The following is a 21,956-nucleotide window of genomic DNA, read 5'->3' on the forward strand; positions in this document are numbered from 1 at the left end:
ATCTGGGTTTAAAATACCTCCCAGGTATGTTCCACCTTGAGTTTTAAAGAATTGCTGAGCAACTAGTTGTAAATTAAGGATAATCTGTATTACTAGGAAAAACAAAACTAAATTGAATTCTGTAAGATCATTTAGAAGTGTGTGTGAAAAAAGCAGGAAGAGCTGGACAAGGAAATGCAAGTGCTGAAGGAATGTGGGTTGAATACAAAAGTGAGCAACCTCTGCACTAAATATGATGAGTTTGTTAGATGCATAAAATGAATGAAGACTGAGTCACTAAACAAATATATGAAGAAAGAATGGGTGAACTAAGAGGAGGAAAAGACTGAAAGTTGGGATTGGATGAAGTTTATCAGATCCTCAGTAAAAAGTGATGTACAAAAAGTGGTGGAACTCTGAATGCATTGGAATGACAGAATGTTATGGAGGTACAGTAAATAGCATTTGTACAATCTAGACTTAGCTGAATTTCTATTTCGTATTTATTTCGTATTTGTTCCATTTTCTGTAATTTACCAAAAGGAGTGTCCCAATGAGAATGTAATGTGTGTATAAAAGCACCAACCATTCAAAATTATGGACCAATTTTCCTCAAATGCCAATGATGATATAAAAAATAAATAAATTGCTGAATAGTTTAGGTCCAAAAGGACCATCCAGGAACAGAGATATCGACAGCAATCCTGGAGCCCCAAGATTGCATGTCTATCCATGCCTACCTCAAGCCTGTAGTTGAAGAAGCTTTTATGTTATATGTGTTGTGTGTTTGTTTGTGTTTGTCTGAAAATAAAAATTTTATTAAATAAATAAATAAATTTATTTTCATTAATTAAAATTTAGATATTGAAAATGGGTTCAATACAAATTCATTTTTGTGAAAATCAGATTGTTGCTGCTATAAATTTTCCCCCCCAAAATGGAAATTAGATTAGGAGTATCTTTCTTTCCTGAAATCCCTACTTTCGGATAGCGATTCAGCTTTGCATATACTTGTTAATCATTTTATCGAATTTAGGTAAAACAGTGTTGCATATACAGGCTCGCTACCTTTTCTAAAAATCAAAATCCAGCAATATCTTTGTTTTTCCGACCAACGGGGCAAAATTGCAAAAAGGGAAAAAATGACAAGCCCTTATGTAAACTGTCCATCACCCCCCCCCCCGCCCCCCCAAAAGAAAGGCGAATAAGAACTTGAGTTGCGTAACCATCGGCAAAGGGCAGCGGAGCGGCGATTTCTCTCCTCAGGGTCCCCGTAGAAACGCCGGAGGCGACGACCTACGTTCTACGCGAAAGAGTAGGTCGGTGGTGCCTAGCAGGCTCCGCCTCTTGGAGTGACGTAGAGGCAAAAGGGGGCAAGCCCCGTAGAAAAGCATTAGGGAGAAGCCGGCGTCGGCTTTCTGGCCGTGGCCGCGCTGGCGCTGAGGCGCTCGCTGCTCTCCTGAGAGCCCCTCGGGCAGGAGGGCTGCCTGGGTCTTGGGCGAGCCCGCGCAAGGGACGGGCGCTATGAGGGGCCCGCTGCCCCTCCTCTGCCGGCGTCTTCAGAGAGCTCTGGCTGCGGGAGCTCCGGGGAGGGTCAGGCTTTGCCACGAGGCTCCGGCTCCCGCAGCTTCCGGAGGGAGCAAAGGCAGAGCCCAGGTAAGAGGGACTCGCCTCGGGATGCCGTGGGGGGGGGGGGAGAGCGTTTTGGGAAGCCCCTTCCCCCTGTCGCTCCCTTGAGTCCCGCACATCCCCGACCCAAGTAAGCCCCGAGAGCGTTAAGGTGTAGCGGGGGCTCTTTCTCTCCGTGCTGGAGTGGCGTTTCTTTCAAACGGGAGCAGAAGGGGAGGGGAAGAAAAGCCGGGCGCCATCTGCTTTCGGAAGACCCTGCCGTACGCGGGGAAGGGGGTGGGGGTTGCTTCGCGCTTTGGTGGGTCTGAATGCCGGGATTGAGGTGGGAAGGGAAGCAAACACCGAAGGTCTTGCCGGTTAAGATCACTTTTCTTCTCGTTTTCATTTCACGCTTACTGCCACTTTCCCCACTTTGGAGGAAACGGGTCAGCTAGGGAAAGCAGAATTTGTTACTTTCCAGCTCTGGCTTTCTCAGAAGAGAGCTATGCCAGGGCTTCACCCCTTTTTCAAGCAGCCAGAAATGGGTTCTGGGGACCCGGTTGTTTTTGGTTGTTGTTGTTTTTATTCTTTTTGCTCGGGAGCAGCCATTCGGTTCCTGTCAAATCGGGTAGGGGTGATGATTGCTTCTGCTGCTGTCCGTTTTCTTTAAAACTCTTGTCCTTTCAGCATGGGCTGGCTGGACTTTTGATGAAGGAAAAGTCTTGAATTCCTGACCAAATACATGAGATCGCACTCCTGGGTAGTGTGAAACTTATATTTAATGAGTTCTTGAGAAGTTACACCAAACTGTTAACGTGCATGCTCTGATTTGATTGGTCAAGAATTTGTATTCCAAAATATTTGCTGTACATTCTCAGTTCATTTTAAGCGGGGTTATCTTGTTTGAAACAATTCATGCAGAGAAGAGTTTGCCTTAAATGATAAAGGTTGCTAATGTTTTCTTTCTTGGTCGCCCTGGTTTACAAGCATGTGCTTTTTTTTAGTCATCCCTGAGTTAACCAAACATAGGAATTCTGTGTTGTTTGCTAGCTGGAGAAAGCCTTCAGGCTAGGAGTTGTATATAAAGCTTCTTAACATTTCAAGTTTAAGCATAGTTATTTGGGCTCAAGTAATCTGTCTGAACTAGTAGCGCTCTTTTTGTAATCATCACTACTGCTGTAGTTCCCTTAAGCGAGGAACTGTGTACTAGGTAGGGGAAAGAGTGCATAAATTAATATTATCTTTAAGTTTAGAGGAGGAACAATGTTAACTCTAAATATTAAGATCCATAAATTATCATTAATCTTTGCATTCATTATCAATAGCCATATATGAGAAGGGTTTAGATGGGAATAATCAGTTGATAAATGTTTGCTGCAAAAACTAGGATAATGACAAACTCAAAAGAACGTGCAGAATGCGGAAATCCTTTAAACCCTTTTAGAGGCAGTGGTCATTGGAAACATCTCTTTTAACATCCAAGTACCAAAAGAACATGCTGTACCTCTGTTTCTGTTCTCCTTGTATAGGAACACTGCAGGCTGCAAATGCTGCTTCTTTGAGTCACATGATGGGGGGTGGGATTAGAATGGAACAGTGGGCAACATTAAAAGCTGCTGCCCTTCTGCTTGTCCTATAGGGAAACACTATATTTTTCTGCTGTCCTAATCCTCCCCAAATTTTCTTTTTGTTTTGCCAACTTCACTATCACACCACATTTGGTATCATTCTGTCTTTATGGAGATATCCTGCTGATGATCAGAGAGGATCCTAGTCCCTTTACATATCTTTTCCTATATTATTTTGAACCCAGGGATGTTTGTTTCTTTAGAGAAAGCATAATGAAAAATACAGTAATGTTTGAAGACACTACTCTCCTGTTGGAAGGCAGGCACAAGTAAGAGCAAATCAACTTGGGCTGCAACTTTGATATTAATGGTGATGGATTAGGCATGAAGGCATGAACTTTCAGGTTTTTCAGAAACATTTCATTGTTTGAATTATAAGTCATAATAAGGTATATGAGGTGGCTATATGGTTTGCTTTTGCAATGGGTTTATTTTGCAATAGCCATTTGTTCATTCAGTTTGCTTTCATGTACAAAGAGTAATCCCAAAGATAAAATGTGGGATTGTGTTCATACTTGCAGCCATGTATAAATCTGAGCCATCACTACTAGCACATTCAAGCTGACTATTTAAAAATTAGATTGCTGGACTTGTTATAGTCTTTTATTTTCCTTTTTGATTTTACTTATTTTAGCAACATGTTTCTACCTTTCAAAAGATCAAATGTGCAGGCAACAGGTTTTTTTTTCTGTTGCACTGTACAAAAGTTGGACTTTGAAGAAGCAGGATGGGAAGTGTACTGAAACTTTTCAAATTTGGTGTTGGACAAAACCTGAAAATATTAAACAAACCAATAGGTCATCAAACAAATCAAACCAGAGATCTCACTAATGGCACACAAATGAGCAGACTGAAATGGTCATACTATGGACACATGCTAAAGACCTACTTACCTGGAGAAGCCAGCGATGCTGGGAAAGAAAGAGCAGAAGATGATGAATTACATTGATAGCAGTAATAGGTGTGCCATTGAAAGCCTGAAGAACCAGGTTGGGGGCATATTCTCATGGAGATAATCTATCTACAGTACATGGTTTTGTTAAAAATTGATAGCATCTTGATACATAATCAATTCTACCCTTCAAACTGCTGTTTATTTTTTTTCCCATCAGTGCTGTGGCAAATGGAATGCAGACATTATGCCAACAGTTTCTTTCTGGTTTCTGGGCAAAGCCAAACTAAAATGACTAATAATATGTTATTACTATCTCCATATTCCTTGTGGGCAAATGTGTAGTGAAATAATTGGGCTTATAAATGCCAGTATCTAACTTGGCATAAATTTTTAATTCTCTAAACTAACTACTTAAACATCTAATCATATAAAATATGGTTGTGAATGGGGGGACTCAGCCTTTATATGTAAATACAAATATTGTACACTGGAAATTATGATTTTAATGATCCTTCTGTCCTTGATGCATAGAGAGGTTTGCCCAGTAGAAGTTTCTAATTGTTTACACTTGGTCAATTTTGGTAATTGTACAAGTATATTGTAAAACAATTTCAGTAACACCATCTAGTAAAAATGGCAAAATAAACAAGTGCTGTCTTTCCTACATGTGAAATGGCACTTATAATAGGAAAACTACGCTACATTCCTTTCAATTGATTCATGATATATTTCATATTTCATACCAATGCATATTCTACTGTCATGACTTAATTCCCACTTATACTTTCCTAGCATCTAGTATTTGTGGAGGTAGCTAACACCTAAACAAATTAAAAAGCAATATAAAGAAAGGCTGCTAATGGAATCCTCAATAAAAATGTAAAATATATGCATTGTTGGATCCAGTTTTTGAACCAGAAAAGAAGGCATTTACAGAGAGAAACTGGAATTCTTTTATTTTTTATTTCAAATATTTCAAACAATGAAAACCATAAAAGCATTGTGTACTTTTATTTATTTTATATGCTTATTCTCTTCCCTAAGACTTAGCTTTGATTATATTAAAACTTAGTATATGCTCAAATTATTGCAGTATGTGAACTATTATACACTGAAAAATCTAATATGATTCTTGTCTTAGCTATGCCATAAACTTCCACTGGGAACATTTGAATTATACATTCATGTTCTCTGGAACATGTATTTTAAGACATTTTAAATGTTTTTATTTTTCTCTGAGAGAGTATATCTCTTTTTTGTAAAGTAAGAGTTTTGTAAGTTAAAACACGCCAAAACATTAATATAATCCAATCCCTAATAAGACTTACTGTATAGAAATAACAGTTTAACAAATATATCTGAGTCAAAAACATAAGAAGTGAGTTTGGTTTTTCCAGTAGCTAAAATTAATCTCTACGTGATCCCTTTTTCTAATCTAGTTATTTAGTTAATATCTTATGTCACATGATGGACAAGTAGTCTTGGATAGATAGTTGCAAATATCATTATCTTTCTCAATATAAAAAATATTTACTTTTTTTGTCAAGTTATATTAAATAGATTAATACAGGTAAAATTGTGTTTTCCAAATCTGACATGCCTATGCCCTATTGCTTCTACAAGTCAGCTGTCTAAGGCTCAGAACAACTTAAGGAACTTGGCACCTTACATTTTATAGCCTTGAGTTCATTGACATTGTATTATTACTAGATACCCAACAAAGGAGTATGAGAATTACAGCATACTATTCTTATGAAAAAAATCCCCCAATATCCATCTTGACATGCTGCTCATGAACCATTTTTTTAAAAGTTTCAGTGCCACACTTAATTTGTAATATTAATAATTTGTAATATGGCAATGTGCTGATGATCTTGGCGTGAATATATAGAATGTACAAATGCTAAAATGAGTTTCCTGGAATAGTAGAACTAAAATCCCAATTCTGTTATAAAGCTTACTGTATTGCCTTGAGCTGAGCATAATCCTTGGTGTAAACAGCCTCACAAGATAATACTAGTTACTTCTAGCAATTTCACATGATTGCTGTAAATATACAATGAAGGGGAGGAGGAACCATGTATTTAAATGAAGTTGCTTGAAGCAAAGAAGAGTAACACTATACAAGCATTTTATGAATCCAAGCTACATGATGTCTGGTTAATAACAAGATTTTTCTTTCGCTTGTAATTCTGTCTGCCATTTCAGCTAGGTGTACAACCTACCTTTGGCATTCTGTTTGATATTGATGGAGTATTGGTACGAGGAAGGACCCCAATTCCTGCTGCCCGAAAAGCCTTTCAAAAACTACTTAATTCTCAGGGACAACTTTTGGTGCCTGTAGTATTTGTTACTAATGCAGGAAACTGTCTGTGTCAGAAGAAAGCAGACCAACTGTCCCATCTTCTTGAAGTTCCAGTAAGTAACTTTATTCCATCTATTGAAATTCTTGTCATTTTCCTTCTCTACAGTACATGAATTGGAAATGTCGTATATTTGTCTATAGCTTAGAATTTTGCCTTCAACTGATAGAAGCAGCTTTTTAAGCTTCATTTTGTCATTTTTTAAAATTAAAACTAGCTGATAACCTGGCATTGCCTTGGTATTTATTTAGCATAATCCTATATTAGACAGGAAACCCCCTGATTTCGACGACAAATTAGTTACAAATGTTTTCCCTGTGCCCCCAGAAGCGTCAAGAAAAGTGAAATCTTAATTTAACCTTAATTTGTAATGTTAGATTTTCTCCCTTACCAGAGGGAGCTCCCTTGTGGAGTACTGTGAAGCGGTTACCATGGTGACTTCATTGCGCTGCACAGTAGAAGCCATTTTATGGCAGTACAGTAGAAGCCATTGTAAGGCACAACAGGCTGTATCTTAGCAGAACACATACACTGAATGGTATTAGGACTGTCTTACCCACACAGTATTTGTTCCAGAGGGTAAGTAATCTGTGTCCCAAGTTTGCTTGAAATTGCTGGAGGCATTCCAGAGTTATGCTGGAACATACACGCACAGCGGTTTTTATATATAGATATAGAACGGATGGATGGATGGATAGATGGATGGATGGATGGATGGATAGATAGATAGATAGATAGATAGATAGATAGATAGATGATAGATAGATAGATAGATAGATAGATAGATAGATAGATAGATAGATAGATAGATGATAGATGATAGATAGATAGATATTGTTCTACATTTCCCATTTCTTTTGGAAGCAATTTGGGGGATGAGACTTCCAAAGCACCACAAGAGTGGCCTCCATTCTCTCGAAACTTCGGAAGCCTTATTCCCCAAATCACTGTAATTTCAGTTACTAAACAAATGGTAATAATTCAAGTGCTATCTGTACAAGAATGAAAACAGATTATCCACTTGTTCTCTCTCCTAGATTTCCAAAGACCAAGTTATGATGTCCCACAGTCCTTTGCGTATGTTCAGGCGTTATCATGACAAATGTGTTCTTGTATCAGGACAAGGCCCGCTCCTTGACATCGCTAAGCAGTATCCTTGGAAATACTGGGTTTATTCTGCATTGGACTGAAGATGCATGATAGGGGGATGTGCTAGTTAAGCATGTGGTGTGTATTGTTTTTTCCTCAAGATTCAAAGATACATTTTGTAGAGAAAGCAGAAAAGTCTCCATTCAACTCCATGAATTTAGGAAATCTCAAATGGGATGATACACAATGTAAAAAGATAAGACAAGCTAAGAAGGGGGAGTAGATCTCCTTTGCCTCCCGACTCCTTGAATCATTTCCACTAATTCAAAATTCCTCTTTCTTTGAGCACAGTTAAAGATTTTCAAAGCAAAGTTCCTAGAAATAAGTTTGAAGCCATTTATTAGGAACTCTCATAAATGTTTCAGATTGGAATGTACTGCAAATTATAATGAGTTAATAAGAAACTTATTCTTGGACATTGTTGTACTTCTGAATAAAAATTAGCTTTTGTAAGAGTCCTAAATGGACTGAGTGATGGATAGGTTCTGAGTGAACCAATGAACAAAGATTGTGTTTATCTCTCTCCCTGTATTTTATGTATTCTCCCAAAGGATCTGGAAACATTTCCTGTACTTAGAATTTGTCTGTCGCTGCCATTTAAATTTATTATTTGGGGAATGCAAAACAAATATGCCTTTCATTAAAACATAGATGCATTGCTATCCATAACCAATATGTCATTAGTCTTGGATTTTGTCAGCCTATTACAATTGACAGGTTGCGAGAAACCTATCCCTTATTGGACATGGTGGATCATGACAGAAGACCTAAAGTTTTGGTAAGTGTACTGTACTTTATCTCTTTTTCTCTTTAATAATTCCTTTCACATTTTTTATATTGTAATTACAGTAGTCTATTGGGCTGCTTGTCATGTGAATCAGGGATCCCCAATCCCTGGGCCATGGACCGGTTCATGGCTTGTTAGGAATTGGGCTGCACTGGTGAGCAAACAAGCGAAGCTTCATCTGCACATGTTCAAGATCTAGGATGTGCATGAAACCATCCACACAGGTCCGTGAAAAAATTGTCTTCTGCAAAACCTGCCCTGGTGCCAGAAAAGTTGTGGACCGCTGTTATAAATGATGTTCTTTCCAAGGATAAATAAGGCTTTCATTGATTCTTTTTGGTCTAGTGGTTTAGGCACAAGATTAGAAAGCAGGAGATCATGAGTTAAAAGTTCCTCCTTAGCCATGATATCCAGCTGGGTACTTTGGGCCAGGCACACCCCAACCCATCTCACAGACTGATTGTTGTGGGAAAACAGGCAGAGCGGGCTGTGTAGGATATGTTTACCAACCTTCAGTTATTTCCAAAAAATAAAATCAAAGAAATAGATTCAAAACTAGAGGAACTGGAAGTACACTTATTATGAGTGTCACCTGGGCAATTGTGATGACCAGGGATTAAATACTGTGAGTATCACTTCCTCTAACTTTGGGCTTCACCATTCTACAAATCAAAAGAAGTAATATACTGTCTAACAAAGCTGTTTCAGCCCATCTCTTCTCATAAACCCCTTTGGCTCTCTGATCCAGCACTCCATTCCGAGGCTAAATGTCTGCTGCTTCCACTCTCACCTAGATGGTGCCAGTTCCTCTTATTTGCTACTTACTTAGTAGCAAAGCAGTAAGCAGAGCAATAGGTGGGGGGGGGGATGATAGGAGAAGCAGGAACACAAAATGGACAATACCACATTGTTGTGATTCAGACTTCTTTATCTGTTCCCAACCAAACCAGAAATGCTTGAAACTCTTAACCAGTTTTGAAGATGTGACTTGAGCGTGATAGAAAAAACAGCAACCTTTCAAGTGCTAAACACCTTCCTGAATAGGTTTTAGAAAGTGGCAGTATCACTTACCTTTTCTAGACTCAGAAAGTAAATAGTGTCAGTTTAGATTATTAAAATGGGTAAGAAATGACAGTGCATTACCAGTAATGTAGTCCAGACCAGGAAGTTGAAAAACACCAGGGAGATTTAGCAACAACATCCTTTCCCTGTTGTTAAGAAAACTACACGGATACATCAATTGCCAATAATCAAGTTGACTAAAAGAAGACTTCACTCTACCTAGTCAGATGATCTTTCATACAGTGGTATGGAATACAATAAGTATAAGTTAATATAAAACTATATTCAATAAAAACAAAACATGCATTAAAATGTGCTGAGGGATATATTTCCAACATTCATACCAAGAACAGATGGATGTTGATGTTCTATGTTATAAATAAATTAACTTTTTGACTTTTTGTCACCAATTCTCTTTTGTACCAGTAGTAACATAGTGAAGGTGGGTTTTAGTTCGGATTATAGCATAGCGTGGGTAAATAGTTCCCCATATGCACAAATTAAAAACAGTAATGTAGTGGTGTAAGTCTGATTGCTCAAATCTTATTGTTTCCTTGATGCAACATGTTCTGCTAATTTGGTTGTCAAAAGTTATGCACTGTGTACACAAAGGATGTATTTAAAGTATCTTTCTTTGCATCGTTCGTAGCACTTAAAAGATTGCACTCTTTCTTCTTAGAGTTTCTCAATATTGACTGATCCTAGAACAGATTTGATAGCAGCTAAGAGAACAACTGAGGAAATGCTACCGATGACTAATAACACAAAGGCTCAAATATTGTAGTAGGGAAGAGTGTAAAGAGGGCAGCAGCATTGGACTGATCCAGCTTTGTTCAGTTGAGTCTCTCCTGACATTTGGAATTCAGGTCAATTAGCTATACAGGCTTGCTTGTTTTGCAGGAAGGAGTGGTTATGGTTTGTTATTTTGTGATGCAGCTGTTTTGCTCTTTCTCTGGTAAGCACATTATGACGTAGATGTTGCTGGTATACCATTTTGCAGCAAACACACATGCAGCTTCAGAAAAGAGAAATCAGAGTAAAATAATTTAATAGAGTGTTGAAAGTAATTGACCTGGTCAGCCAATTTTAGGATATAGTTTAGTTTAGGTGTCCCCAGTCTTTTCCCATGATTACTTGAAAGCATTGTCTTGAGGAAGGTTGGTGGTGTTTGCTTGCCAGGCAAAACAACTGAAGTTACCCATAGCCTTTCATATGATGTTCCATAATCCCCAATCAGCCTCTTCATACTTTTAGACAGTAAAATTTAACTGTGAAGCTGAAATTCACCACATTCAGCTTATGTCATCGAATGTGTATGTTATAAAAATATTAAAAATTGAATACAGAAGAATGCATGGATGTGGTTTTCATCTTCACATCTGTGATATTGTGCTGTTGAACATAATGCAACTTCTACAGACCAAATGAGCTGCAATTGAACATGAGGAAATGACATGAGGTTAATAGTGAGAACTTTCAGATGATCACAGGTGTGCAGTCAGGAGAGTGGAGGAAGAAGCTCTGGTGGCATGTTGAATTAGGCCTAAGAAGATAAGTGATATGTTAGAGGGGATTCTGTGTTATAAACACAGGAGACATTTCTAAGACACATTGGCAATTATATGGACTTCTTTTACAGCAAGATTATGGGAGGAAACATTCAAGATCTAAGACACAAGTGTGCAAGTTATATAAATGGGAAGTATCTCATCTCCTTATATTTGTGATGACTGATTTTAATTTTTTAGAGGTGCTGGGAATTTAATCAGAACATGGGCTGTGCCCATAATGGCGAGGGGTTTGTTTACTTTGTTTCTTTTTTGTGCTAATAAAGGATACTTTTCTTAGTAAATGTATCTTGTTTTTTTAATTGGTAGCACTTACCCACAGTGGAATTCCCCAAGATTGAAGGTCAGTATGTCTAGATGTTTATGTTTAATTCTGAAATTTACTCCCAAGTAAAATGGACTGCTTTGTGATAGCTATGAAAGCATTTTGCTAATTTTTGCTAGCTACTGGGATACATCTGAATAAGAATGTGACAGTCATAAAAACAATATGTACATCATTTTACAATGATGCTGACAGTTTGTTCATTTTTACTTGTTTCTTTGATTTTTCTACTATCTACATTATAAGCCTACCATTAATGTTAAGCTGTAAAGTTTCTAGTTCTTTACCAAACCTCATTCTTACAGTTTCAATTTCATATGAGGTTTAAAAACTAACGAAAAAGCCAGTAATGTGAATTTTAAAGTAGCATCATCATTATTATTCCGTGCTAATTCATGTTACAGATGTTGTTTGTAATTATATTCCACTGGCAATTTACATTTTTTAAAAAAATGGTTTTTGTACAGTTTGATTTTTTTCTTGTGTTTTTTCTCTATTTCTAAGAAGAAAAAGGACATTAAATGCAAAGTAATTATTTTTAAAAAAAATATCAGTGGACACACATCAATGTAATGTTACCCCAAATGGTTTTTGTGATACTTTAAAAAAAATATTTCTGCATTTTAAGATGTGCTAATTTTTTATTTATTTATTTGCTGCTAAATTTTGATGGCATGATCACAGCAGCCTTTATGGGCTGATTAAAAATAGATTCAATGATTAAATGCAATCGATTCAATGATTAAATGCAGCCCAGGCTCATGGTTTGCCTATTCTTGTTATAGCGTACATGAAAGAACTAGTGTGCATGAAATAAAGTATGTTGGTTATTTTGCACTAAAAAATAGCTTAAAATCACGTTGATATTGTACTTATCTTGCAGCAGTTATTTTGTTTGGTGAGCCAGTGAGGTGAGAAACCAACTTACAATTGATAACACATTGATATTGTACTTATCTTGCAGCAGTTATTTTGTTTGGTGAGCCAGTGAGGTGGGAAACCAACTTACAATTGATAATAGATGTTCTTTTGACAAGTGGCTATCCTGGAAATCCTTATCAACGAACATATCCACATATTCCTGTATTGGCTTGTAATATGGACTTGATGTGGGCAGCTGAAGCTCAGTCCCCAAGGTAAGGCAAAGATGCTAGTTCTAGAGGTATTTTCTTTAGGTTCTAACATAGATTCTCAACTACTACCATAGTCAAAGATGTGTCGTGTCATAACTGTGTGATTAGAGACAGAATTGGTGATTGTTCAATGGATATATCCAAAGCTTGAATTAATATTTGGGTAGTGACAACATCTTCCCTCTCATTTAAAATGCACCTATTGCTTTGTCAGCCACCTGGAAGAATGTAGAAATCCATTTTATGTGTATAATGCCATTTTGGCATTTCCAAAGATAACCGATGCTTGGGATGCCATCCTGATAAATCCTGAAAGAAGAGGCAAAAGGGAGGCTTCTCATAAGAACAGCAATTCAATGGGAAGAGGCTTGGCTGGAAATACTACTTCGAGATGCATTAAAAGTATCATTGAAAACACGAGAATTCTAGTTTTTCTGTGCAAGTATACATGGAATAAAGTTAATTGTTTTATTTATAGTAAATGAATAGCTCACTTTGTCAAACCTAATTGAATTGCCAATTAGACTACTGTTGTAGTAGTTGACTGCTACTACATATAGTATATGTAACTTCTGCTTCTGAGTTAATGTCTTTCTCTCTTGAAATTAAACTGTTATTTTTATCTGATTCTAACTATAGTATTGGTGTCAGTTGGTGTTTTTTTTTTTTTTGTGGTCCTGCCCAAAGCATCAAGATAATATTCTCACAGTAAACTTAATTAATTCAGCCTTATAAACGTTTTGTGGAGGCTATCGTGCCCAGATGGGGTTTTTTTCTACACAATTAAAATGTTTTGGCATGTTTCTTCAACTTTTAAGTAACTGCCAAGAATAATGTAGGCAGGTGAAAAAGTGAGTCAAAACAATCTTGCCTTATAATTTGCAGAGGAGAAGCTAAGGATTTGGATAAATAGTATATATAAAATTCTTCCTTTTAATGTAATACATTACTTTTATCCAATGTAACTCTATTGACCAAATTTTATTTCTGTGTTTCAGGTTTGGGCATGGAACGTTTATGGTTTGTTTGGAAAATATTTATAAGAAGATCACCGGCAAAGAATTGAAATATGAAGCATTGATGGGAAAACCTAGTGAAGTGACATATCACTATGCAGAGTACCTCATTAGGACTCAAGCATCTGCAAAGCAGTGGAAGAGCCCTGTTCAAACATTGTATGCCATTGGGTAGGAGATTTATTTTCTTCCCTCTCATTTGCTATCCTGCCCCCCCCCCCCCCCCAACCACCAAAAGTTAAATTTCAGGCAAGCTATTTGTTCCAAGTTAAATGGAGGTAGACAATTGAGAGGAGTATTTAGATAGCCCATTGAAAATATGTTGATTTCTAAAGTAATTGTTTTGCAGGGTGCCAGTTCACTCTTGCTCTTTGAGACAGGTTAGACAGAAAATTAATAACAACATCTGTCCCGTACTTCTACATATCACTACCCAATCTGCCAATTAATTTGAAACCTTCTTTTAAGATCTCGCTGCCTCTAGCAAAGAAAAGACCTGCTGCTTTGTACTTAAGTGTTACAATCATGTTTTCTTAATGGAATTGATTGGTCTCCAGCACCAGCTAAGGTTGTCTTGTAGTTCATGGATGTCATGCTTGAGATTTCAGTTCAAACACTACAGATTTCACTTTGGAAGAGCTATATGAGAGGACTTTTGAATAATTGGTTACTCGTGTAATTGTACAGTTTCAGCTAAGCTTCAAATTGATTTTGAAAGTAATTCCATTGGAATATAACCCCGCCTATTGTAAAATGAGACTATTTAGCATGAAATGCCATTGCATGGCTGCCAATAAAAAGGCAGCCTAGGAGTGCTGAAATGATCCAGCTTCCTTTATCTTCTATTTCTGTATCCCAGCTTACTGGGAATTCAGAACTGTAGTAATCCCGACACGATAAATTAAAGAAGCTTGCCCTGCGCCTTACACCATGTGTGCATTTCAGATTGTATTCATGCTTGTGGAAAACAGTTTTGGGAAAAAAACCTTTTCAATTGAAAGTTAAAATTCTGAGATGTCAGATTTTTTAAATTTTAATTGTCATTTTGTAACTTTTGGCAGTCTTGAGTGAGTCAATTTGATGTTGGGATATGCATGAATTGGTTGCACTGTAAGAATACTTGTGAGGCTGTAACATGCTCACCTTCAAAATAATGTTTTTTGCTTGCACTGAACTATAGTTTCTGTCATCTCCCATTGAGGAAATTGAAAGATGACCTCAAAGACATTCCACTGGCGACAGATTAGAAAAGATTAGGTTCACACTTGCAGCCTTAAAAAAATTATAAGTTTTTAAAATTTATTATTTTAAATACTTAAAATAATACAGCCAATTCTCAGTTAACTACCACTTGTTCAGCAACCAGTCAAAGTTGTGACCAGGCTTATAATCAGTCCTTAGTGTTCTGGCCATCGCAGCACCCCACAGCCACTTGATTGCTATTATAATGCTTGGCAACCAGCTCACACTTATGACAGTTGCAGCATCACAGTCATCTGATCAAATGCAGTCATTTGATCACCATTTGCAACCTTCCCTATTAGCTTCCCACAAGCAAAGTCAATGAGAAGCTGACACGGAAAAGCACAAATTGCTCCTTTAAGTCAATTCTTCCACTTTTTCTCCCGAGGAACCTGCTACGGCAAGAGCTGTGGTGACGTAGTGGTTACAATGCAGTACTGCAGGTTACTTCTGCTGACTGCCAGCTGCCTGCAATTTGGCAGTTTGAATCTCAATGGTTCAAAGTTGACTCAGCCTTCCGAGGTTGGTAAAATGAGGACCCAGACTGTTGGGGCAATATACTGACAACATCCCCCTACCCACATTCCCAATTACTTCCTCTGCCCACATTCCCAATTACAATCCCAATTACTATCATTATCCAAGGACTATCTGTACTCTTTAAATATTCCATTAAACTTCATTTGTCCAAAAGAATAAGAAGCCCAGTGCAATGCCATGCAGTAGGATTTGAATTTAGAAAACTGCTGGATCAGGAGTAAAATTCAAAGGGAGCTTTGACATATATAGTTTCCCATGAAGAGAGGGTGGCACATTATGCAAAGAGTAGTCTATTTCTCATTCTAAGCACCCCTCCAAATTCATGGAGTTTTCAACTTCAGTCATGACTGAAGTTGAAGACTTTTGATAAAATGAACTCTGCTGCCCTAATAATTATACTTATACCTTCTATATTTTGGTTCTATTGGAATTTTCCTGGGTTTCTAGGGACAACCTGATGACAGATATTTATGGTGCTAATCTTTACAACCGCTACCTTGAAGAGAGGATCTCAAGAAGTTCTAAGGCTCATGTCCAGGCCAAAGCACTAGGGGGCACAAGATCTGCCACCGTTTCTGAGGAAGAGGAGGTTGAGAATTCTTGGGAAAATGAACTTGCATCAGCTACTGCCACGAGATGTACGTCTGTTCTTGTTTGCACCGGAGTTTATAACCCTCACACAGAGGTGCCTTCTGATACAAGGGAGAACATCACTGAGACTGTCTTTCATGGTCACAGGGATTTCAGATTTGATCCTGCTTTAGTAGAACCAAACCACGTAGTGTCAGATGTTGAAGCTGCTGTTGATCTCATCTTCCAACTGGAAAACTTTGCACCACATAAAACCTGCAGGACTTCCTAATGACTTTGTAATGCTGTTATATTCCTTTTCCTTCTGAAAAACTAAGAGGGTACTTAATATCAAACAGTCTCTAACATACTAATGTTTTTTATATGTAACATTTCTACTACATTTCTAAAAAAAAACAACCCAGAAGAGTACACCCCATATATTTGTTATGAATTGTACTTTTTATGAATTTTCTTCTAAATATTGACTCCTGGTTCAGAGATCCCAGTTTTCAGATTTTATTATTAATGTTAAACAGGTGTGTTTGGCAGTCAAAATTGTAAAACAAGTATGTTATTAAACTCCATACATTGCACTTAATTCCCAAGGAATTAAAATGTCCCTTTCTGTAGTATCCAACTTTTTCTTTATTTCATTACCTTCCCTTGGGTCAATGCTCTGTGTGAACCACGAAAGCTGCATGTTGATGCTTTCCTTTTGTAATTTGATTTGAGATTGAATGACCAAATTCATAAGTGAACAAAAAGGCTTTCCCATGGTAGGTATATGCAGAATTGATTAAAATGAATGGGGTTTGCAGGATAGCAAATACAATTTTGCTCAAATCCCACTTTGAATAAGCTGCCTAAAGTTGTTTCTGTCAGACTTTGCCCTTTGGGTTTTATTATTAATCGTTCTGGTGTTTTTGCTGCACTGAACAGCAGGATTTAGTAGTTCCTTGAGCTTTTAGTTTTAACTTGAAACACCACAAGGGCAATCAGGTACTGATAAGAGAATGTTTTCTCTTCCTTTTGCTACTAATTGTTACATGCTTAATTTTTAAGGACTATGTATCTCATAAATGTAAACTATAAATTTTATGTCTTCTTTGAAACTTTCTGTTAACTGCAGCAGTCTGTCCAGTAAAATATTTTCTATTTTAGAAAGCACAAATTTTTGTTCAGCATTATAATCCCTCTTTAAAGTCATTTTAGTTGGCAGCTATCCATTATCTCCAATTTCTTCATTTTGTTCTTGAGACAGTTAATGTTCCTATATGTATTTTCTTATCCTGTTTAGTTTTTGTTATAAATCTGTGGAAAGGAACTTTATGAAAACCTTTGATAGTGCAAGCCCGTATTGTCTTTTCACACAAACATTTTATATGTGTTATTCTTAATAAGTTTTAATAGGAAACCCTGCTAATCCCTTTTCTAGATTTTTTTTCTTCTGCACATTTTCCATCAGTTTATTTAGAACATGGCCTCCATCCTTATAATTTTTTGGCTTCCACACTTCTGTTTATACTTTGTTATTAAAATGGCCTTTGTCCACTTATTAAATATGAAGGGCAAACACAGAACTAATTCAATATTTTTGTTATGACAGTCATTTACTCTTTCATGCAAATCTTTATTTACCCAGGAGGTTTTGAATATCATCAGTATTTAATCAATTTATACATTGCTTTGCATAGCAAGGAATATACTTTTTTTGGAAATCCCCTTCTGAAGATTTGTGTTTTGCTAAGAACACAGTTGTAAATAATTTCATTTGGACTTCGTGTTTCTCTCCTTCACACATTCATTTATTGTGTTTTCCCAAAAATAAGATAGGGTCTTATTTTCTTTTGACTCCCAAAAGAAGCACTTGGCCTTATTTTCGGGAAGGTCTTATTATTTTTGAAGTGCGGGAGGTGGCGAGCATGGTCACCTCATGGCTGCTGCTATGTTGCAATATTTACGGGGAGGGCTTATTTTAGCACATGCGCTCAAAAGCCCAATTAGGCTTATTATCCAGGGAGGTCCTATTTTCAGGGAAACGGCGTAATCTATTTCAGACACTTCTCCAATTTTCTATGGATTTTAAGGCATACTTGAAACTCTGTAAGCTTTTCAGATTAGTTTGTTTCCTTTTTTCTTTTTCTTTTTTCAAAGTTTCAGGTCCTTTTTGTTTCACTTAGGTAAGACTTTTTTTTTTTTAAAAAAAAGAGTTCTGCTTTCCATGCTGGCATAGTTACGGACTTGGTGATAGTTTTCCTGACCTGCAGCATATATACTATCTGAGTTTCAAACTTTGCAGTATGGAAAATGCTCAGGCATTCTAGAGAAACTGAACTTTCAATTTTTCTTTTAACCTAACCCTAACCCTTTCTTTTTTCATTTTTTTTTAATGGGAAAATGTTTATACAAATGGCTAATTTTTTCAAAATCTCGTTTAAAAAGAAAAAAGAAAATTCAGTGTTTTAATTGGCGGTTGAAATTGCTACTGCTGGACAGCCTCCATATGAGCAACCTTGTGAAAGGTATTATGTTCTCCCAAAAAGCAATCCGGTCTGCTGCAGACTACTCCCGCAAACTATTGCATCACTACAAGGAAGATACTATTTAATCACTGGTCAATCATTAGTGTTCTGATGATTAATCTTTACAAAACTCTGAGTCTATGGAGTCCTAGACTAAATAAAGCTATCGGACAGAAATTTATCTGAATATACTTTGTTCCAGTTCAACACTCACTCTTAAATGCAATCTGTTTTACCTAACTCTATGCCTAACCCTAAGGTCCCAGAATTTTCAGACATTGGCATGCTGATTTGGAAGCCTGGGAATTTGAAATAGTGATATATAGAAGAGAGTGGGATGTCATCTTGTATGCAGGAGTATAGAACTGAGTGAGAACCTGATGATATCAGATATCAAAGAAGTAAGACTGGTAGTTTCTGACAATCAACAAAAGACAACCACTGGGATGGGGGCAAACCTTGATGGATATGGCTAAGAAATAAAAACAGTGAACAATCACAGACTATATACATAACAGTACATCTAGAGCAGGATGTCAAACTCACGGCCTGGATGCGTCACACGCTGGCCACCCCCATCCCCAGGTTTAGCAAAGGGGGAAAAGTCGTAATATGTCACTGATGACAACATGACGTTGCAAGTTTGACACCCTTGATCTAGATGGAATAGAAAAGCTTTCGGCCTTCAGAACTGAGACCAAATGAGATTGATGAGGGATGATGATGATGAACAAAGGAAGAGAAGGAAATCCAACTTGAATGTAGCAGAATTTGCTACCTTCCTGTAATTGTTAGTTGGCACTTGACTCTACCACATACCTGGATAATCAAGTGTCTAGAAATAATTGGAATCAGTAGGCACATCAGAGGCTTTGTGCAAAGATAAATGGAAGAATGGAAGACACACTTGCTGGTCGATAGTCTAGAAGAAGTTAACATCAGGAGAGGAATCTTTCAAGGAGACTTAAACTACTACTGTTTGTCATTGCATTGATTCTTCTTTCAACAATGCTGAACAAGTCATTGGTTACAAACCCAGCTTCTGTGAGCCTCATATTTATGATTAAATTTGGTGTGAAACACTAAGAGAGAGAGAAAGGAGCCTACCTCCTATCATATATAGGACCAGGATTTTTATTCATCAAATACTTTTCAAGGTGTTTACTCATTTTTTTGAATGAACTAGATAAATGGATCATTTTTTCCCATGAGCCAACATGATTTTACATTGGCATCCTTCAGTCTCAAAAGACTATGGTATCGTGCTCTGGAAAGAGGACCTAACGCCGCATCTGGGGTGGCTAAAAAGTCCAATTCAGGAGTGGCAATCCCTTCTGCACTGAGGGCAGATACATTCTGTCCCTTGCCCAGCCCCCAGGTTTCACTAGTTCCGGGATTGTCTCTTTGCCTCAACCTGCTGAACAAGGGTCTCTTCGAATTGGAGAAGGTCATGCTGCGTCTTTATCCTCCAAGCTGAACAATCAGAGGTCAAGGTTTCCCAGCTGTTTATGTCAATTCCTAAGGTTTTTAGATCCCTCTTTCAGATATCCTTATATCACAGCTGTGTTCTCCCTCTGGGGCACTTTTCCTGCACTAGTTCTCCATACAGGAGATCTTTTGGAATCTGACCATCAGCCATTCTCACAACATGCTCAAGCCAGCATAGACATTGCTGTTTCAATAATGTATACATGCTAGAGATTCCACCACATTCAAGGATTGTGCTATTTGGAACTTGGTCATGCCGGGTGATACGTTGCAGACAGAGCATATGAAAGGTGTTCAGCTTTCTCTCCTGCTGTGCATAAAGGGTCCACGACTCACTGCAATACAAGAGTGTGCTCAGAATGCAGGCTCTATAGACCTGGATCTTTGTACATTCCGTCGGCTTCCTATTAAGCCATACTCTCTTTGTAAGTCTGGAAAATGGGTTTACCAATGCATTTATTCAGCTCAGTATCTAAAGAGAGAGTGTCAGAGATAGTTGAGCTGAGGTACACAAAGTCATGGATGACCCCCAGTTCTTGTGCTGGAGAAAATTTAATTTAAGAAAATGAGTAACTTTATCCCTGGGAAAAGCATTGAAGTACAGTAGATATCCTGACCTAGATCAGGTTGTATATTCTTACAGACTAAAGCAATTCCTGAATCAGTCTGTGATCTGAACTAAAAGCCAAAAATGAACCAAAACCCCAAACTTAAGGGATAACTGATACCCTATGATAATGATAAGGGTTATATAGTGATTTAGAATTTAATGTATTTAATGAGACTTACATAGACACACAGTGACTATGTATAAATTGAGAAATTTTTTGAAGTGGAGGTGTCTACATTGACCTTTTGAGTAGACAATGGCTATAGAAGTGGGAAAATGACACAATATTCTATTTTTTAAAGGGATTTTAACACAAGTAAGCATATTTTATAGTAGTTTCACATGTAAACAGGAACAAATGGGCTATTTCCAGTAGCTTTTTTCTAGTCTTGCAAGCATATGTTCACACTTTTTAGAAATTAACCAAATTCAAAAAGAAAAATACGCAAAATTGTGAAACAATGGTTGGAAACTAATCAAAGAGAGAAGCAACCTGGAATTAAGGAGAAAATTCCTAACACTGAGGACAATTAACCAGTGGAACAGCTTGCCTTCAGACATTGTGGGCACTCCATCACTGGAGGTTTTTAAGAAGAGACTAGACAGTCACTGAAACGGTATAGGTTCTTCTGTTTGAACAGGGGACTGGACTAGAAGACCTCCAAGGTCTCGTCCAGCTCTATTCTATAATTCTAAACTTGCACGCATGATTTTATCATTACTTGCATCCTTTCCAGGAAAGGACTTTTAGTGTGCCTGAGTGTATTACATTAATTGATTGATTAAGGGCCAGCAGGATGGTGTTGACCATTAGCAGTCAATAGTGGTAGATTCTTTATAGGATGATCTGTCTTCACTTCAGCCTTTTTGACTTCTCTGTGGTGTATTCATCCTTCTTTCTCTAGTCCTCTTCATTCCATTCTTCCAAGCATTGTAGATTTCTCAAGGAACTGGGTTTCCACATAGTGTAACTGAACCCAGCTGTAAATAGTTGTCAAGGACAGCACACAGCAATTGTCAGTCAGCTCCAGTGTTCTAAGCTTGAGATTCTGCTACCACTATAAAAAGCAATTGACCCACAATGTCAGATTCATTAAATACAAGCATCTATGCTTGGAGACATCCCACCCCACTTCTGAGCTCCTGAAAGCTCTCGTTTCAGACGTCTGTAAACATCTGTAGAGATTCTCAGTCATCCAGGTCACGGTTGTCCAAAATGTGCTTTTTCAGGAGGCAACTAGACTTCCTTTTTTTTTTCTTTTGGAGACGTTTCGCTTCTCACCCAAAAAGCCTCTTCAGCTCCGAGAGGAAAGTGGAATAGATACGTAGATCCTTCATTCCCCACTATCCTGTAAGAGCTGAAGAGGCTTCTTGGATGAAAAGTGAAATGTCTTCAAAAGGAAAAACAAGAAAGGCCAGTTGCCTCCTGGAAAAACACCTTTGGGACTCTGCTGCTTGCATTACTGAA

The 21,956-nt window shown here is 37.6% G+C and overlaps 1 protein-coding gene across 3 annotated transcripts; it reads left to right on the plus strand.

Moving 5' to 3' along the window:
- The first annotated feature begins 1,352 nt into the window (after positions 1–1,352).
- Positions 1,353–16,980, plus strand: LOC309384004 (haloacid dehalogenase-like hydrolase domain-containing 5). 3 transcript variants are annotated; one of them, XM_081937139.1, is made up of 8 exons: positions 1,353–1,635; positions 6,319–6,528; positions 7,511–7,623; positions 8,307–8,400; positions 11,349–11,382; positions 12,329–12,500; positions 13,496–13,684; positions 15,743–16,980. In XM_081937139.1, exons 1-8 carry the CDS (start codon positions 1,504–1,506, stop codon positions 16,155–16,157), a joined length of 1,359 nt encoding a protein of 452 aa, XP_081793265.1. In that variant the 5' UTR covers positions 1,353–1,503; the 3' UTR covers positions 16,158–16,980. The 3 variants fall into 3 exon arrangements, with proteins under 3 accessions (XP_081793265.1, XP_081793266.1, XP_081793267.1); XM_081937140.1 differs by having other exon boundaries at positions 12,332–12,500; XM_081937141.1 differs by having other exon boundaries at positions 8,340–8,400.
- Positions 16,981–21,956: the final 4,976 nt, after the last annotated feature.

Source organism: Natrix helvetica (assembly GCF_964273705.1).
Source record: "Natrix helvetica genome assembly, chromosome: 1".
Classification (NCBI taxonomy): Eukaryota; Metazoa; Chordata; class Lepidosauria; order Squamata; family Natricidae; genus Natrix; species Natrix helvetica.